Source organism: Poecilia latipinna, unplaced genomic scaffold, assembly GCF_001443285.1.
Source record: "Poecilia latipinna isolate Pla-1442-1.1 unplaced genomic scaffold, P_latipinna-1.0 Scaffold1319, whole genome shotgun sequence".
NCBI lineage: Eukaryota > Metazoa > Chordata > Actinopteri > Cyprinodontiformes > Poeciliidae > Poecilia > Poecilia latipinna.
In genome coordinates, this window is record NW_015113935.1 from 160,738 (window position 1) to 178,061 (window position 17,324).

Here is a 17,324-nt window from a genome sequence, read left to right on the forward strand (position 1 = left end):
CTTTAGAGGAATAACGATGAATTAAGTTTCCTTCACAGGCGTCTTCTGGACTGTGGACCCTGACATTAGAGTTAGCTGCTACATGTTAGCATTCAGATGGTACTTTGGGCTAGCATAGCTTTGCTGCTAGGCTAACACCTTTTAGCACAACAATAGTCTTTCCCAGCATCCAATCAGATCGTTTAGAAGCAGAAATTAACCCAGAGGTTCTGTTCTGCTCCGATTGGATCAGTACCTGAGGCAGATGGCGTTCCTGATGTCACTCAGCCAAGCTCTCATCTGCACAGCGTCTCGGGTTTCGATCACATACTGGGCCGACCCGTCCAGCTGCAGAGGAGCAGAAACAGGGCAGCTCGGATCAGAACCAGGCCCGGCCCGTTTGGGTGGGAGTACTTATAGAGAAAAATCTGGACCTGCAGCAGGAAGGTGTTCTCCTTATCCGGGACCTCCAGCGCCGTGGTGCTCCTCACGTCCACGATGGAGAAGCAGGGAACGGTCAGCCGGGCCTTGGAGGCCTGGAACACACAAAGGTTCTGGTTCTGACCCAATACCATCTACTGCAGGGTTTCCCCCAGTGTATTATAAGCCTGGCAGCCCGCCATGCTTTACTAGGGCCCCCCGCCAGTCTAAGCGTAGCTCGATTTTATTTTTAGAAAAACTGATAATTGGGGGGAATTACTTTTTTTAAGCGTCCCTGTTGTTGGCTCTTAAAGGGCCGGTTGCAGCAGAATGTTTTGATAAAACCAGTTCACAAACTGTTAAAATACCAATGAATTATTAAAATTAAATATTGTTGAACATCGTCTCAGTCAGGATTTCTTGATTCTTTTTTGAATCAAAATGTTTGTGGTACTAAATATCTGCAACATTTGCTCTTAATTATGATGGTAAATGTGACGTTTTGACTCACTGTAAAGATCATGAACTATAATCTGACATCAGGTGAGGCTGAGGCAGCCGTTTAGGACAAGTAAGAAAGTTTTTGGCAATTTTTGAGAAAAATCTGCAATAAACTTTAAGCGCAAAAGAGTTTTGGGGTTTGTTGATCTAAGGCGGGCCAAACTGGGCCCACGGACCTCGAGTTTGACACATGTGATCTAGTGGTTCTGAGCCGATTGCACTGACCTTTGGTGGGATGAAGAACTCCAGGTAGTACTCCTCTCCTCGCTCGCCCCCTTCTCGGTCTCTCTCTCTCAGGACCAAACGACATTTGTGCCAGCGGCCCCCCCTCCAGGGGACGGTGCCCCCGCTGGCCAGGGACAGCACCGGGGCGGCCTGGGCCCCCGGCTGGGCCCCCGGCGCCGTGCTGTTGCTCTCTGCGCCGTGATGCAGCAGTCCGAAGGAGAAGCCGGAGAAGCCGTGGCTCCCGCCCAGCTCGTCGCTGGAGGAGCTGACGCTCACCCCTCCCTCCCGCACCAGCCGGCCCACCTTCCTGGGGGGGCCCAGGGCGGCGGCGCTGCTGGGGGGCAGCGAGTTTGAGCCGGGGTGGGGGTTCTGGGTGAAGTTGGGCGGTGGCGAGCGCGACAGCCTGAGTTTCTCCAGCCGGTGGCTCCACTTGTCCTTCTCGCCTCCCTCGCCGTTGCTCCGCCGGCGGTCGCGCGCCGCCTCGGAGAGAGACAGCGAGGTGGCGCTGCTGGAGGACGAGGGCGGCAGGGAGGAGGAGGAGTGAGGGAGGGAGAGGGGCATGGACAGGGACACAGGCATGGAGGAGGTGGGCGTGGGGGGCTGCGTGGCGGCACTTCTCTTGGTGGCGGCGGAGTCCTGGACGCCCAGGGTGTAGCTGTAGCTGGAGGGCAGCGGGCTCTGCGCCGCGTCGCTGGAGGCGCTCCTCCAGTGCAGGATGCCGCGCACGCTGCCGCGCACGCTGCGCCCCACGCTGCGCAGCGAGAAGCGCTTCTTCAGCTTGTTCTTGGAGGAGTTGGGCGTGCCGTTGCCTTTGGAGTCGGGCGGAGGAGTGACGGAGGAGGGAGGGAGATGAAAAGTGTGATCCGCCTCAGAGGACTCGTCGCGCTCTGCGCCGTCGCCGGCCGAAGCCGCTCCAACCCAGCTGTCTTCCTCCTCCTCTGCCGGCGCGTCGCCGTTCCCGGGGCCCGGCGCGGCACCGCGCTCCTCCCGCCTCCCGTTGTTCCCCCCCACTGAGGAGCAGCAGGACGACGACGAGGACGGTGGCAGAACTTGGCCCTGGGCGTAGGAGTCCTGGAAGCGGTCGCCGCCGCGGTTCTCCAGCACCAGCCGGGACGGCGCCGGCCTGGTCGGCCCCCGCGCCGCGCCGGTGGGAAGGGGCAGCGCCGGGCCCCCGGGTCCTGCCAGCGGCGAGACCGCCTCCTCTTCCAGGGAGGTGGCGTCGGATGGGGGAGCCCAGCTCATCATCTCGTCGCGTCCCGCGGTGCTGCCGGGAGGTAGCGCCCCCTCCAGCTCGCTCTGGAAGTGGCGGACGAAGCGGTCGGTGAAGCGGCGGCAGAAAGCTGCCGCTGAGTCCGCGCTGTAGTGTGGGTTCTCCAGGAGAAACGCCCGGAAATGTCGCGCAAAGTCTCCGGCAGCGACACGCGCATGGAGCTCACAGAATTCGGTCCAGCTGAGGGACGGCGAGGGGGACGGCGTGGGCGTATCGGACAGGGAGGACGGCGGGGCCGACGGGCTCACCAGGGGCGCCAGGGGGGGCGGCCTGGAGGACAGCGGCAGCAGGGAGGGCGACGGCGGCGACGGAGAGGGCGAGGGGGGCAAGGGGGAGGAGCCAGAGACCCGCGGGCTGGGCGGAGTCAGCAGAGAGCCGTTCATCCTGCGAAATGTCTGCGACTCAGTTCAGTCCAATCGCTTCAACATGCAGAGACAGGAAGTGAGAATAGGCAGCAGCTCGTCCACAGCCTGGAACCGATCGCAACCGATCGCAGCCGATCGCAGCGCCGCGGCTCGCTGCTGCTCACATCCTCCGCTGCTGCAGCAGAGCCAGCTCCTCCAACCAGCTGCAGCGCCTGACCTCACCAAGCCGGCTCGCCTTCATCAGCTGACAGACGCCCAGAGAGCCGAGGCCGCAAGCTGCAGGACACAGAGGACGGGTCAACAGGAAGCTCTGCACACGTTCGCCACCAGTCGGGTCGCCACCAGTCGGGTCGCCACCAGTCGGGTCGCCACCAGTCGGGTCGCCACCAGTCGGGTCGGCACTAGACGGGTTGCCACTATTCGGGTCGGCACTACTCGGGTCGCCACCAGTCGGGTCGGCACTAGACGGGTTGCCACTACTCGGGTCGGCACTACTCAGGTCGCCACCAGTCGGGTCGGCACCAGTCGTGCAGCAGCATGAAGACCAGGAAACTGATGATATGCTCGACATAAAATACAAACCACCCGGCGGTACTGGCCACTTGGATCGGGTCGGTAAGCCAGAGCAGCTGATCGGATACATTGCATACGTAGCAGAGACTGAATGCATGTTGCCTGAAATGTTACATCCAAGATGTCCGCTGCACTCACATGAGTACAAAGTGTGATTAGAGTATACTGCTTGCATGAATATTCAGGCTGTTTTTGTCAGATTAAAATCAGCAGCTGTTTTTAGGTGATTACCTAAAAACTGACGGCCCTTTAAATAACCTGCCACCAGCATCATTTACCTGATCTCTATCAATTATCCCCAAGTTAAATGTTTTATTAGGAAGTTAACAGCCTCTGTGTTCTTTCTCACCAGGATGTTTTTCTGTAACTTCAGGAACAGTGCAAGTAGCAGAAAGTAGCCACTTCACTTGTACAGGTTCTGGTTCCGTTGGAGGTTTCTTCCTGTTAAAGGGGAGCTTTTCCTGTCCATTGTCACTCTGTGCTTGTCCAGGGGGAGTGAATGCAAAAACTTTTTAAACCAGTATGACTCACTGGAACTGCACTGCTTGACCAGTAGAATCAGCTGGAATGACTGGACTGGAATTATTTTTGAGCCTCCAGAGAACTTGTGTTGTGAATTAGTGATATCTAAATAAACTGAATTGAAAATGTCTCTTTAAGTGGGTCATTAAATGAAGATCTTTCCAGATTTTTCCAAATGGATCTAATTTCACCTGCAAACGGTTACTGTGAACCGGGGCAGCTGAATAACCTCTGAGTCCAGCACCAGAGGCTGCTGAGAAATCAGAGCTACTGCAGGTTAGTGGCTCTAAAAGCAGCGATCATCCAGCCCATTAGCCTGCTAACAATAGCTGCCCGCTCTCCCCTCCAACCTGCCGCTTGTTGCCCGCTGGAGTCACACCCACGGCGGGATTTTAGCTGCTCCGTCGGGTTTCATGTTGGCGGTGCGGAAAATAATCCGCGGACTGAATCAGAAACCTGCAGCTAACGCCAAACATTAGCTCCGAGCTAACGGCTACCTGCTAACCCGCTAACTAGCTGCTACTAAAAGAGCGACTGAGCCGTACCTGTTCATCCCAACCAGGCGTTTCATCTGGGGCTGAGGCGGCCGCACATACCGGCATCCAGCCTGTTAACGCAACAACAACACCATCGTCCGCAGAGCCTGTTGTCGCTGTTGTTGCTAAATATGAATATCGCTATGTCTTGACTGGACCCGTCTTCTCGCTCTGCTTCCTTTCTCGCGATATTTACAGGAAGCTCGGTCCTGTTTGAACTCGCAGCTCCAGCATTGAAACTTTGCTCACGAAGTAATCAACCTGTGTCTATTGTCCTATTTTATCTGATTAACTTTAGTTTTACAACATAATAAATGTTTGTTAGTTTCGTGTCCCTAATTTGTTTTAAATTAGATAAGTGTGTTTCTTTGGTTCTTTTTTTCCTCCCCCCATACTTTTTACTTTACTCTTTATATTTTTCAATGCATCTGGAAGGGTTGATATACTTAAGAGTTAAAAACTAATAAAGGCCTGGAACCATAAGTCTCATCTTCTCAGCATTTAGTGAAGAAATGTTCTTCAGATTCTCAGGAGTTTAGATGTGGACAAAATATGAAGCTGGTTTCGTTTGTTTTACTTTGACCAGAACCCCAGAAAATAAAACCATTGATCAGAAAATTTGGTTTAATCTTTTATTTTACTGTCCAGCAAAGAAAAAACATATTTACACTGTAAAATATTTACAAATTTAATGATCATAACTCAAAGTTTTTACAGCTCAATTGTGATCATGATGAAGACTCAAGAACATCTGAAATTAGTGTTTAAAACATATTTCACAACAATAAACAATCTGGAATAGTTTTTCTCACCTTTAAGATGAAAAATACATTCAGATGCAAATTATATTTAGAAACAGGAAGAAAAACATCAAGGTGAGAAAAAGGTGAAAGCAAAGACACCAGANGGACAGACAGAGAGCTGGACAGACAGAGAGCTGGACAGACAGAGAGCTGGACAGACGGCGTCTCACCAGTGGTTGGACTGCAGCACTGGGCTCTCGTTCTGGGCGATCTGGTACAAGGCGCTCATGGCGTTCATGTTGAAGAGCGGCGGCTTCCTCTCAGCTGAGGACAGAGCGGAGACGCGTTAGGACCCGATGGTTCCGTCCAGGTGGGCACCGGGTCGGGTTTTACCCACCCAGCTCAATGCCGGTGATGCCGAGCGACCAGACGTCCACCTTCCCGTCGTACTGACCCTCGTCCATGGCCAGGATCACCTCTGGAGCCATCCTGCAACACAGACTGGGTCAGACGGAACCGACCTGTCAGGCCGGCACAACACTTCACGACCAGTTTGGGTCAGAACGCGACCGGATGGTCAGAGCTCACCAGTACGGCGTTCCGACGAAGGAGTTGGCCGGAGACACGATGGAGGCCGACCCGAAGTCGCCCAGCTTGACCTGACCCGGTTCCGTCAGCAGGATGTTCCCGGCCTTCACGTCCCTGAAACACAGACTGACCTGTTAGAGACGGACTGCAGGGATCCTCCAGAACCCAACCAGAACCAGAACCAGGATGGACATCAAATGGTGGTGGATGATGTCAGAGGTTCTGACCACAGACAGAGTGAGCCCAGCCAGAACCGCCCTGGTACCAGGACGAGCGAAGCATCGGCTCCACTGCAGCCTTCGCTGCTCGTAAAATAAACTTTCTGCACCAAATTCATTGATGTCGTTTATCTGGCATCCGGGGAATGAATGCATCGCTCCCCGCCAACCCCAAAACGTTCTTCCTGACTCGCCACGCAGGAAAGACTGAAGGCAACCAGAACCGGATCGGTAAGCTGGCCATGGTCTGGGTTTTAGAAGGACGATGTCAAACTGCACTGATAATAGCCGAAAGGCAGCAGATAAACAGATTTACTTCGACGTCAGCTGGTGTTTCTGGAACTGAATCTCTGGAAACCCGGGAACCTTTTGAAGAGATCGGTTCAGGAATATTAACGTCTGATCACAGCTTTGCACTTTAGAACCACTTTGTGTTGGAATCCGTCACATGAGCAGCGCATGGTGGCATTTCTGTTCTTGCTCAGGGTTCTGCAGACGGCGCCTGAACTTGCCTGGTTTGATGCGCCGTATTCCCAGGATGTAAACGGTTCGGAGAAGCTCTGATGGCTGCGAGTCAGTTTTTTGATTTTCAGACGGTTAGAGAACCAGGCAGTCCGACCCGTTCTGAGTCCGCCACAGAACCGCAGCAAGCTGTTGTTCTTCCTGTTAGAGAGACAGGGTGAAGCTGGGCGAGCAGCCCTCCCCTGATTGGTTCCTGCAGCAGAACCCGTCAGACCGGTTCACGCCGTTCCTTGGTGGTTACGCCATCAGAACGATCAGGTAACAAACGGCCCAGTCAAAGCACCGCTGGCAGCCAGTGGCAGTGAGCAGTGCGGCTCCTCCTGAGGAGGATTGGAGCAGATTTGGACCAAGCAGAGAAATCCCCCAATAAAAGCCAGATGTTGTGCTGACTGTAAATAATGTCCACAAAAAAGGAGAAAAATCTGCTTCCATTAAGTTATTATGATGAGTTTCATATTCCAGGACACATTCACAGCACAAACAGCTCAAATCGGGGGTGTCCACAGTGCGGTTCGGGGGCCATTTATGGCCCTTGGACTGATGTGATGCAACCGATTATTTGTAATAAGGGTAAAATTATTGCTGACAAAATTTTCTTTCAATGGAAAATGCAACAAAAAGCATTGATGTTTAACAGACAGCTTTTGTAATAAATATTAGTCAAGGATTCTGCTAGGATAGGATCTGAGGCCTGACCCACTGCAGCAGCCAGGGGTCCGACCACAACCACAGATTCTGGAATGGCTCTGGACCAAACTTCCACCAATCAGCTGCAAAGAACAGCCTGAATCTCATCACCTGAGGAACATCTCAACAGGTGAGACTGAAGCAACTGGTGCTAATGGAGCTAATGTAGCTAACAAGCCAACAGAGCTCACAGGACCAGCTAATGGCACTAACAGTTCTAGCGGAGCTAGGCAGCATCTGTACCTGTGGATCAAGTTGTGAGAGTGCAGGTAAGCCAGACCCTGCAGCGCTCCGTGGGTGATGGCGGCGATCTCCACCTCCTGGAGCGGTTTCTTGTGGACTGAGGACAGAAACAAGGTGAGACCCAGCAGGAAGACAAGATGGCTGACACGCAGAGCTCAACTGACCTTCCAGGAGGTCAGAGGCTGAGCCAAGGCAGTACTCCATCACCAGCTGAGGGACAGACAGACAGTTAGCAGGGACCGACCCGGAGGAGGCGGAAACATGGCCGCCGGTACCTACCCATGCCGTGTGCTCCTTCAGGTAGCAGCCCAGGTACTCGATGGTGTTGGGGTGACGCAGCTTCTGTAGGAACTTCACCTCCTTGATGATGTCCTGCCATTTCTGCACATCACAACATGCTGCAATTACTGGCAGACAGGAAATGAGCTCAGAGCACCCTGGTGGGCGGAGCCACAGCCTCAGGAACGTATGACATCAGATGGGGGCGGAGCTGTTACCTCATTGGTCTGCTTGCCACTGTAGGACATCTTCTTAATGGCCACCACCTCATTGCTGCGTCCGTCACGCGCCTGGACACACACGAAGAACAAACGTCCAATCAGGGGGAGCGACCGGCACCGGGACCAGAACCGGAACCAGGCTCTCAATACAAGTGATGGGTTATTTAAATTATAACTCGTTAAGTTGCTTGATTTTTAAACCTGTTTCAATATTTCTATATTCACTTGTATTTTTTGTACATATAGATTTTTATATTGGTTCTGCTCTGTCCTCTGTACTGCGGTAACAATGTCAATTTCCCCACTGTGGGATTAATAAAGGAATATCTTATCTTTCCTGGTTTTCCCATCATAACTTCAACTTAATGTTCAAACACCAGGGATTTTATGGAAACATGTCCAGATTTTATTGTGTGGTTTTAAAGGCTCCATGTTGAAGATGGTAAGAAATAAAGGCATAGTTTCTTTTTTTACTGCCAGCTGCTCTGCAGCAGCCCCTCTGCTGTGGGCTAATGCTAACGCTAAGACGCTCCAGTTTCAATCTCTTCTTATTGATGTAAGACTTAAAGGGCTAAATGTAATTAGATATTTGCTGCCTTTAACAAAAAGAACCAAGTCTATCAAAGCAATGTAGCAGTTTAGCTAGTTTTGATTTAAGGCATAAGGAGGCAGTTTATCAGGATTCAGCCAAAGTAATGAAATAACAAACTGCAGTCTGATTTTTATTGTTAATGTGTTTCTTCCTATTGACCAGTGAAAGGAAATAAAATGTGTTTCATGTATTTTGCTTTAAGAATCAACTTACTGGAGGGTTTATGTTAGTGCTGCAGAGCCTCAGCTAACAGCTAACAGCTAGCAGCTAGCTCCTCTCTTCAGCGGCTCTAAGGAGCCGGTACCATTCAGCTGCTGTTGCTCCTCCTACACTTTGGACTGAACCATTGTTCTAATAATGGGGGGGGACTAAAAATTCATTTTTTTCCCTCTTTCTTTTGCCTTTTCATATTGATATTGCTTAAATACAAGGGTTTCCTTCATGATTTCTTTGGGGGGGAAATTATAGACTTTTCCCAGATTGGGGGGGTCCAGACCCTCTCGACCCCCCCGGGATTTACGCCCATGGTTTTACAACGTATATGATGAGGTGTAGTTTCCATGGAAACGTCCAATCAAGATGAAACTGAATAAATCATCATGGCTGCCGAGATGGAGGCCAACAGGAGACTTTCTGACAGGTTTCAGGGAAACACATCAGCAAACTGATTTACCTCGGTTTAGTGTGTGTGTGTGTGTGTGTGTGTGCACGCTACAGGATGTTTGCTGTTTCTGCAGAGGCTCTGACACACTCAGCAGCATCTCACAGCAGCGTGGAAGAGAACGTCTGCCTCCCACTCAGGACCAGCTCTCACACACACACACACACACACACACACACACACACACACACACACACTTTCAGGCCTCCTCTGCTCCGTCTGAGTGCTGTCAGATTCAGGCTGAGAGGAGGAGCTTGTCCTGATCCAAACCACTCCAGTCCTGGTTCTACATGGAGTTCTGCGGCGTCGCGTTCAGGAACCGGTCCTCAGCAGCCGAACGATTCTGTGGGTTCCGGTTCTGCTGTCGCTCCAGAACCAGAGTACTCACGAAGTAGACGGCCCCGAAGCTGCCATGTCCGATCTCCCTCAGGTCGGTGAAGAGCTTCTCTGGATCGTCTCTGCAGAACAGATCGGCCACATCGGGGTCCTTGAGGCTCCCCGCACGCGCACTGGAGGGCATGGCTGCACCTGGGGATGGGACAGGGGACAGCAGAGGACATTAGAGGACAGTGGGGACGATGCAGGGACAGCCAGGTGTTGGTGTCCCTGCTTCGTCTCCAGAACTGAAAGTTTTTCTGCTTGGTTGGAAAATCTGGAGGAACTGAAGCAGGACTGATCAGAACCTGGATCTGGTCTGGACCTGGAACCGGGTTTTCATCCCGAACATAAATCAGTTCTTGCAGAGATAAAGACCAGGTTTCCATGGCCACAAGGACGGAGACGGTTGATCCTGGACGTGTTGCTGCACGCCCACCGGTCCCCGGAAAACCTCAGTCTCGGCAGAACAGCCGCGTCGCACTTACCTGACTGTTACATCATCAACGTGAGACAAGCGACTTCAGTAGAATAAGAAGAAAGCAGACGCTAAAAATAAATAATGGCTGAAAATGATAATGAACTGAAAGCAGCCTGAGTCAGTGAACGCATCACATCCCAACCCACCACTCCTGGTCCCCATTATGACTCGGGCCAGAAGCTGCAGCCAACAGAACCAGGTTAGAACCGGGTCAGAAGCTGCAGTCAATGCTCCACAGACGGCCGTTGCCGTTAGCTGGGCTTCCTGTTTACCAGCGTCTTTCCTGAAATCCATCCAGAGACGGCGGCCATCTTTAGTGCCATAAACGGAGTGCAGCTGTCCTCCAGCAGCGCTCCATTTAACTTTCTGATAGTTATGATGCGTAACCATGGCAACAAGGAATAGTCTTTATAACTGAGACGAGCTGACTAGCATCTCAGAGGCTCAAATAATCCCTGAACTTTGACCCTATGCCCCACAGGAAGTTCTCTTCCCCTACTCCTACTTTCTCTAATGCACAACCAGACAGATTAAACAGAAGGAGCAAAAGCGAAGGAGTTGGATTAGCTGATATTCAGTTGTTAGCATGTTAGCATGAGACAACATACAAAAACAGTCTTCAGTCAGAGGAACTGTTCAGAGTCGCAGGTAGACTGACTGCTGCTGGACCCACATGGCTGAAGATGCTCTGAATGACAACGTGTCACGTCTGTTTGGGATGGATGTTTTTATGAATGGACCAATAAGGATTTTCATGACTCTCTTCTGTTAAACGTGGTCTCTCCTCCTCTCTGAGCTCCAGCCTGTCAGCCAATAGGAGCGTAGCTCAGGTAAGAGGCACAGGTAGACTGCATCCAGTTTCAACATCGACTTTAGTGTTTTTAAGCTCTGCAGCCTCCAATTCAACTGAAGACCTGGTTCCAGTAACGATGATGGGAACCAGCGAGCTGCGGCTTTGACAGCAGCCATGTTAACCCTTCACATCCTGGAGAAACTCCTTCACTTCCTGTCTGGGCCGCCCGCAGCAGGAAATCCCAAAGAGGAAGCAGCTCCAGAGTGATGGGGAAGCCGGTCACATGAACCGCCTGCTGAGAATGATCGCTAAGCTAACAATAGAAATTCATCATCTCTACAAGAATAAGAGTTTGGATCGCAGACAGAGGACGGATCCAAAGAAAGAGCTGCAGAATCAACGCAGCATCCAGCAGCAACGAACCTTAAGCAGCAGGCCTGGAGTCTCCCATCTTGGTTTTGCTCTCCTTTAACATATCAGGTCACAGCCGGTTTGAAGTTCAGTAGTTTCTATCACATTTCTGAAAACTTAACTTGCTTTTGTCTTCACCCACAGACAACAGGCTGAGAGTAAAAAGTGATGTAAAGGACTGGAGCGCAGCCGCATCCCGCCGTCTCCGAACCTTGGTGACGTTTGCAGCTGCAGACGACCTTTGGAAAGCAGCGTCTGCGCTGACTGCAGAAAATTATTACACTGCTTTTTAAAAACTAAGAATTTTAAGGAATGGGAAAGGAAAAACGCCGGGCAACCAGTAAATGTTGCCCACCACCATTGCTAATAATATGCCAAGAGAGCGGTCAACATCTAGTTTAAAGCCATCTACAGCGACGAGGAAAGGTCAGGAAGGGTTAAAACAGCACAACAACCAGCTTCAGCACCAAGCATCTGAATAATAATAATAAAACCTAAACCTGCAGAACCGGGTCAGCAACAATAGAGCAGCAGTTTGGTGAAGCTGCTCTGACTCACTGAAGACGAAAGAAATAAAAACTACATAAAAACAGCCTGAGCTTCCATGTTCATGGTCATAATATTCCCACTTGGCTCAGTAATCTGTTCCTGTGAACCTCAGGGACTAATAATATAAAATCAATAATAATTTATTGATATGAACAGGATATCTGTTTTTAGGAACAGTAAGCTTTTAACATCTGACACCAACTACTTTTATTCAGAGGATCATAATATATTTTAAAATGCAACTAATCTTTATGAGCCTAATCTCACAGATAAACCGGGTTTAACTGAAGGAACCGTCGTACTTCAGTGGTTCGGAAACATTTAAGGAAGCTGTAGGAAGAAGAAATCAGATTTAGGCTGCTGAGAAACCTTCTGTACTGGAGACCCTGCTGGCCTTACTGGCCCCCAGGTTGGCCCCATATTTTGACCCTACTGGCCCCCAGGTTCGGACCCGGACGTGGCCGAACTCACCGCAGCTTCTTGAGGTTCTTCTCTGGACCGAAAAACTAACGGTTAGCAGCAAAGCTAGCGCCCAGCCTCGATCCTCATATCGCGGGTTTCCCCTCAGCAGAACTCCTGGTTCATGTCCATCCCGGTTCTTCTGGGTTTTGGGGAGACGCTGCGGTCCAGCCGCTGGCTCTAGGAGGGTCTGCGGGTCTCTAACGGTCCGCTCCGGAGCTCCGGTCTGCGCCGCTCCTGAGCTAATAGCTTAGCGCGTTAGCTGGCAGGCTAACGATGCCATCAGCTGCTCCGCGGGGTGTGATTGATGTTTACTTGCAAAGATTCCCGTCCGGACATACTGACCCACCGAACCGGCCTAGAGTGGGCCTAGAACCCGCACCCCATCCTCCATCTGGACCCGTTCCTCCTCCCGTTTTTTGTTCCTGCTAAACACAAGATGGCACGGGCTGCTGGGGCGGGAGCAGCACCAGCTCCACTTCCGGTGAGACTTCCGCTTCAAAAATAAACCGACCTACATAGAGATGAAGATGATTATGAATATGGTGATGCTGTGAGGCAAGCTGCGGGAAATCACGCACTTCCACAGAGCAGCCGTGTGTGACCGCCCGGGAAACATCTGAACATCTGGGATCGATTATTAGAATTACCTCACTTCTTCTGAAAAACATTAGGCTTTCATTACACCACAATCCATATCTTTTTTTTTCTATGAACCTTTTTATAGCAGATGGTCATGAATCTTGTACCAGGATATTAGACAGGTGAACCGGAAATCACAGATGAATTGTTTGCTTGGTGAGAGGTGTTCATTAGGAACCCTCCCTGCTGCTGCGGACTGGTTGATGTAACCATAGACATAACCGCCTGTCCTCTCCTGAAATGCCAGGCATCTCACAAAGAAATGTTCCTGGTGGAAAACAAAACAGTGACACCTGCTGGTGATTTTGGATATTGCTGGATTGTTCTCATTGTACCCCCCAGCCAATCCGGGTCGGGTCGGCCAGGGAGACCTCCCTCTGCCCGGCCAGCGGTCAGCTCCTCCAGAGAACCAACGGCTCTTCCCGTCGGTCTCCACTGATCCCCATCCGGCTGCTTCACACTCTGAACCGCTCCAGTGAAACCTGGAGATCAATCTAAACTAACATTTAGAAAACCTTAACTTCTGGAAGCAAAGACACCAGACAAATGACATTCAATCAGTTTATTAACATAAAGCAATAGAAAAAAAAGCAAAGAGCAAAAATATATTCAAGTCTCATGAACAGAACAAGGTAAACAGTTTTGACTTTTACAATATTAAACCTCCAGTCGTCCTTCAGTCCACCTCCTCCACAGTGGGCCCCTGGCTGTGGGCTCCTGCCTGCTCTCTGCAGCTCCCAGTGGGCCTCCCTCCCTGGTACAACTTACTGATGATGGGGTTGCACACCTTCTCCAGCTCCTTCTGCTGGTGTTGGTACTCGTCTTTCTCAGCCAGCTGGTTGTTCTCCAGCCAGCTGATGGTCTCCTTGCACTTGTCCACCACCTTCTTCTTGTCCTCCTGGCTGATCTTGCCCTTCAAGCTCTCGTCCTCCACGCTGCTCTTCATGGTGAAAGCGTAGGACTCCAAGGAGTTCTTGGCAGCTATCTTGTCCCTCTGCAGCTCGTCCTCGGCTTTGTACTTCTCGGCGTCCTGCACCATCCTCTCGATCTCCTCTTTGCTCAGTCGGCCCTTGTCGTTGGTGATGGTGATCTTGTTCTCTTTGCCGGTGCTTTTGTCCACCGCGGACACGTTCAGGATGCCGTTGGCGTCCACGTCGAAGGTGACCTCGATCTGGGGGACCCCTCGTGGAGCGGGCGGGATTCCCGTCAGCTCAAACCTGCCCAGCAGATTGTTGTCCTTGGTCATGGCCCTCTCCCCTTCGTAGACCTGGATCAGGACCCCGGGCTGGTTGTCGGAGTAGGTGCTGAACACCTGGGTCTGCTTGGTGGGGACGGTGGTGTTGCGTTTGATCAGGGCCGTCATCACTCCTCCGGCCGTCTCGATCCCCAGGGACAGAGGAGCCACGTCCAGCAGCAGCAGGTCCTGGACGTTCCCCGACGTGTCGCCCGTCAGGATGGCTGCCTGGACGGCGGCGCCGTAAGCCACCGCCTCGTCCGGGTTGATGCTCTTGTTCAGCTCCCGGCCGTTGAAGAAGTCCTGCAGCAGCTTCTGGATCTTGGGGATTCGGGTGGAGCCTCCCACCAGGACCACGTCGTGGATCTGGCCCTTGTCCATCTTGGCGTCCCTCAGGGCCTTCTCCACGGGCTCCAAGGTTCCCCTGAACAGGTCGGAGCACAGCTCCTCAAAGCGAGCCCTGGTGATGGAGGTGTACAGGTCCACGCCCTCGAACAGAGAGTCGATCTCGATGCTGGCCTGGGAGCTGGAGGACAGGGTCCTCTTGGCCCTCTCGCAAGCTGTGCGCAGCCTCCTCAAGGCTCTCTTGTTCTGGCTGATGTCCTTCTTGTGTTTCCTCTTGAATTCCTCCACAAAGTGGTTGACCATGCGGTTGTCAAAGTCCTCTCCTCCCAGGTGAGTGTCTCCGGCCGTGGCCTTCACCTCAAAGATGCCGTCCTCGATGGTCAGGACGGACACGTCGAAGGTGCCTCCGCCCAGGTCAAAGATCAGGACGTTTCTCTCTCCCGACTTGCCTTTGTCCAGACCGTACGCGATGGCGGCCGCCGTGGGCTCGTTGATGATCCTCAGGACGTTGAGTCCCGCGATGACGCCTGCGTCTTTGGTGGCCTGTCGCTGGGAGTCGTTGAAGTAGGCGGGGACCGTGACCACGGCGTTGGACACCTTGTGGCCCAGGTAGGCCTCGGCGATCTCCTTCATCTTCACCAGAACCATGGAGGAGATCTCTTCGGGGAAGAAGGCTTTGTTCTCCCCTTTGTACTCCACCTGAATTTTGGGTCTGCCTCCTTCTGAAAGCACCTTGAAGGGCCAGTGCTTCATGTCGGCCTGCACCACCGGCTCTTCAAACTTTCTGCCGATCAGCCTCTTGGCATCAAACACCGTGTTGCTGGGGTTCAGGGCCACCTGGTTCTTGGCCGCGTCCCCGATCAGCCTCTCGGTGTCGGTGAAGGCCACGTAGCTGGGGGTGGTCCTGTTGCCCTGGTCGTTGGCGACGATTTCCACTTTTCCGTGCTGGAAAACCCCCACGCAGGAGTAGGTGGTGCCCAGGTCGATGCCGATGGCCACGTTTTTAGCTGCACACATCTTGGCTGGGTTTCCTTTCAGGCCTAAACCAGCAGAGACACACAGGAGGAGAAGGAGGATTATTCCCTCTCAGAAACACTTCATATTCAGTACAGCAGTACACTACACTTTAGGGTTTTACTGGACTTTGTAGCAGGTTTTGCTCCAATCCGACGCTTCTGTAAAGCTGCATTCAGCGATGTTCAAACATCATTTGCTCCACAAATCTGTTCGGCATGTTTCTGTCTTTGACTACACTCTACAAAGTGCGTTTCTCTGTCCCTCCACCTGTTAATAAGAGCATGAATTCCGACTGTAGTTACTGCGGGAGCAGAGAAGAAGAAAAGTGAGAACTTACTGTCGTCCAGAGTTTCCTGCGCAGAGCGCTGTGATGCTTCTTTCTCCTCTGCTGGATCTTCTGATGCTCTCTAAAGGTCTCTGAATCTCTAACTGCCCCAGCTTTACCCTCACCGCTCTTTATACCCCCTCACTCACTTCTCGTCGCTTCTTCAGCCTTCGGCCAATCACAGAGCGCGTGCGTCATGACGTCACCCGCTAGAAGTTTCTCCCAGCTTCTGGTCGCTCGGAGAAAATGTCAGAAAGTGACAGAAAAGCCCGATGAATTCACAACATTTCCAGAAGCTCCCAGAGCGGGAATGACGGAGACAATATTAGAGCAAAAATATCAACATGTTGTTTTAATAAAGCGCAGAAATCCTCCTGAAGGCCGAAGGTTTATTCAATCTGTTGGATATTTCAGGTTTTAGACTGAAGGAGACTCGGAGGACTTGGAGCCGCTGCAGGACTGGGACTCTGCAGGTTCAGTTAAACTGGGATCGGATCTGTTTTAACCCTTGTATGTAGAAATGGGGTCCAACCGACCCCACACACGTAAAACTTGTCATTTGCCATAGTCCTCTATGTTTGCCTCAGTTCTCGCACGCAAAAGAGTTAAGGAAAAAGTTGTCTTATGATTGAAACTTTAACTAGAAATATCAGATCAGTTTATTAGGGGAGTTTATGGAAAATGAAGCGTTTCCTGCATGTAGATTCATTATGTTCTCCAGCTTTTAATGGAGCGAAAGAAAATATTTAAACTGAAATAAAAATATAAGGAAACATTTCTGAGTAGAATCAGTTAAACTAGAAACCACCATTTCTGTTCTACTTCTGTCCACTAGATGGCAGCAAAGGGAATGCAGTTCACCGCCATGGAGGAACTGACGTCATCATCATGACTGTTGACGGAGAGTTCAGCCAAGAACTGCAGTCTGATCACTGATCAATGAAGAGACTGGTAATTGATCAGCGAGGTCACCTCATCGCCTAACATAAAGGCAGACGGAGCTGCTGTCTCTGCTTCCTGTCCTCCATCTTCCCCAATCGAGCTCCACATTCACCGATTTATTTCTGGCTTCAGCTGATGTCACTGTGAGCTACTTTTAGACTCTGGATGGTTTGTGAACAGAGCTGCACCTGGACTCACCTGGTCTCACCTGGACTCACCTGGTCTCACCTGGACTCACCTTTCCGCGATGCGGTCCAGAAGCTGACATTCAGCCTCTGTTGGTCGGCAGCCTGACCTCTGAAACCTGGAAGCTCAGGTAGCTGACCTTTGACCCGCAGCTCGATGTTTATGTGTGACGCCATCAGTGGCTTCAGAAAGCAGTGAGAAAATCTGTTGAGTTTTGATGATTTAAAGTTTATTTTGTTAAAACAATTAAATGTTAAATGTCTCTATATGACTGGTGAGTCAGTGAAGAGTAATAATGAGGAACAACCAGCAGAATCATTTACAACCAGAAGCATCTGGATTATCTGGTTTCATTCACTTCAATCTTTCTCTGCATATAAAACCAGAAGGGGGCGCTGCATGCTCTTCATCTGCTTCCTG

General features: G+C 51.4%; 3 protein-coding genes across 5 annotated transcripts in view; all 3 read right to left on the reverse strand.

Annotated features, from left to right (window-relative positions):
- sh2b1 (SH2B adaptor protein 1) overlaps positions 1-4,610 on the reverse strand; it is an 11,724-nt gene extending 7,114 nt beyond the window's left edge. The window contains exons 1-4 of one of the 2 annotated variants that reach the window (XM_015055527.1): positions 4,401-4,610; positions 1,126-3,036; positions 414-515; positions 236-327 (exon numbers count right to left, since the gene is read on the reverse strand). In XM_015055527.1, coding sequence (XP_014911013.1) covers positions 236-327; positions 414-515; positions 1,126-2,778 — 1,847 coding nt within the window. In that variant the 5' untranslated portion in view covers positions 2,779-3,036; positions 4,401-4,610. The remainder of the gene's footprint in view (positions 1-235; positions 328-413; positions 516-1,125; positions 3,037-4,400) is intronic. The other variant, XM_015055528.1, reaches the window with a different exon arrangement.
- Positions 4,611-5,245: 635 nt separating this feature from the next.
- On the reverse strand, positions 5,246-16,569 carry LOC106961650 (heat shock 70 kDa protein 1). Of its 2 annotated transcripts, XM_015055533.1 has the most exons (4): positions 15,789-16,569; positions 13,519-15,474; positions 7,148-7,153; positions 5,246-5,277 (listed from the first exon to the last, which is right to left on the reverse strand). In XM_015055533.1, the coding sequence occupies exon 2, from the start codon at positions 15,449-15,451 to the stop codon at positions 13,532-13,534; it is 1,920 nt and encodes a 639-aa protein (XP_014911019.1). In that variant the 5' UTR covers positions 15,452-15,474; positions 15,789-16,569; the 3' UTR covers positions 5,246-5,277; positions 7,148-7,153; positions 13,519-13,531. The 2 variants fall into 2 exon arrangements, with proteins under 2 accessions (XP_014911019.1, XP_014911018.1); XM_015055532.1 differs by lacking the exons at positions 5,246-5,277; positions 7,148-7,153 and having other exon boundaries at positions 13,403-15,474.
- On the reverse strand, positions 5,327-12,461 carry LOC106961656 (serine/threonine-protein kinase TAO2-like). Its single transcript, XM_015055542.1, has 9 exons — positions 12,226-12,461; positions 9,534-9,673; positions 7,890-7,961; positions 7,672-7,773; positions 7,557-7,602; positions 7,393-7,489; positions 5,723-5,836; positions 5,532-5,623; positions 5,327-5,458 (listed from the first exon to the last, which is right to left on the reverse strand). Exons 2-9 carry the CDS (start codon positions 9,663-9,665, stop codon positions 5,361-5,363), a joined length of 753 nt encoding a protein of 250 aa, XP_014911028.1. The 5' UTR covers positions 9,666-9,673; positions 12,226-12,461; the 3' UTR covers positions 5,327-5,360.
- Positions 16,570-17,324: the final 755 nt, after the last annotated feature.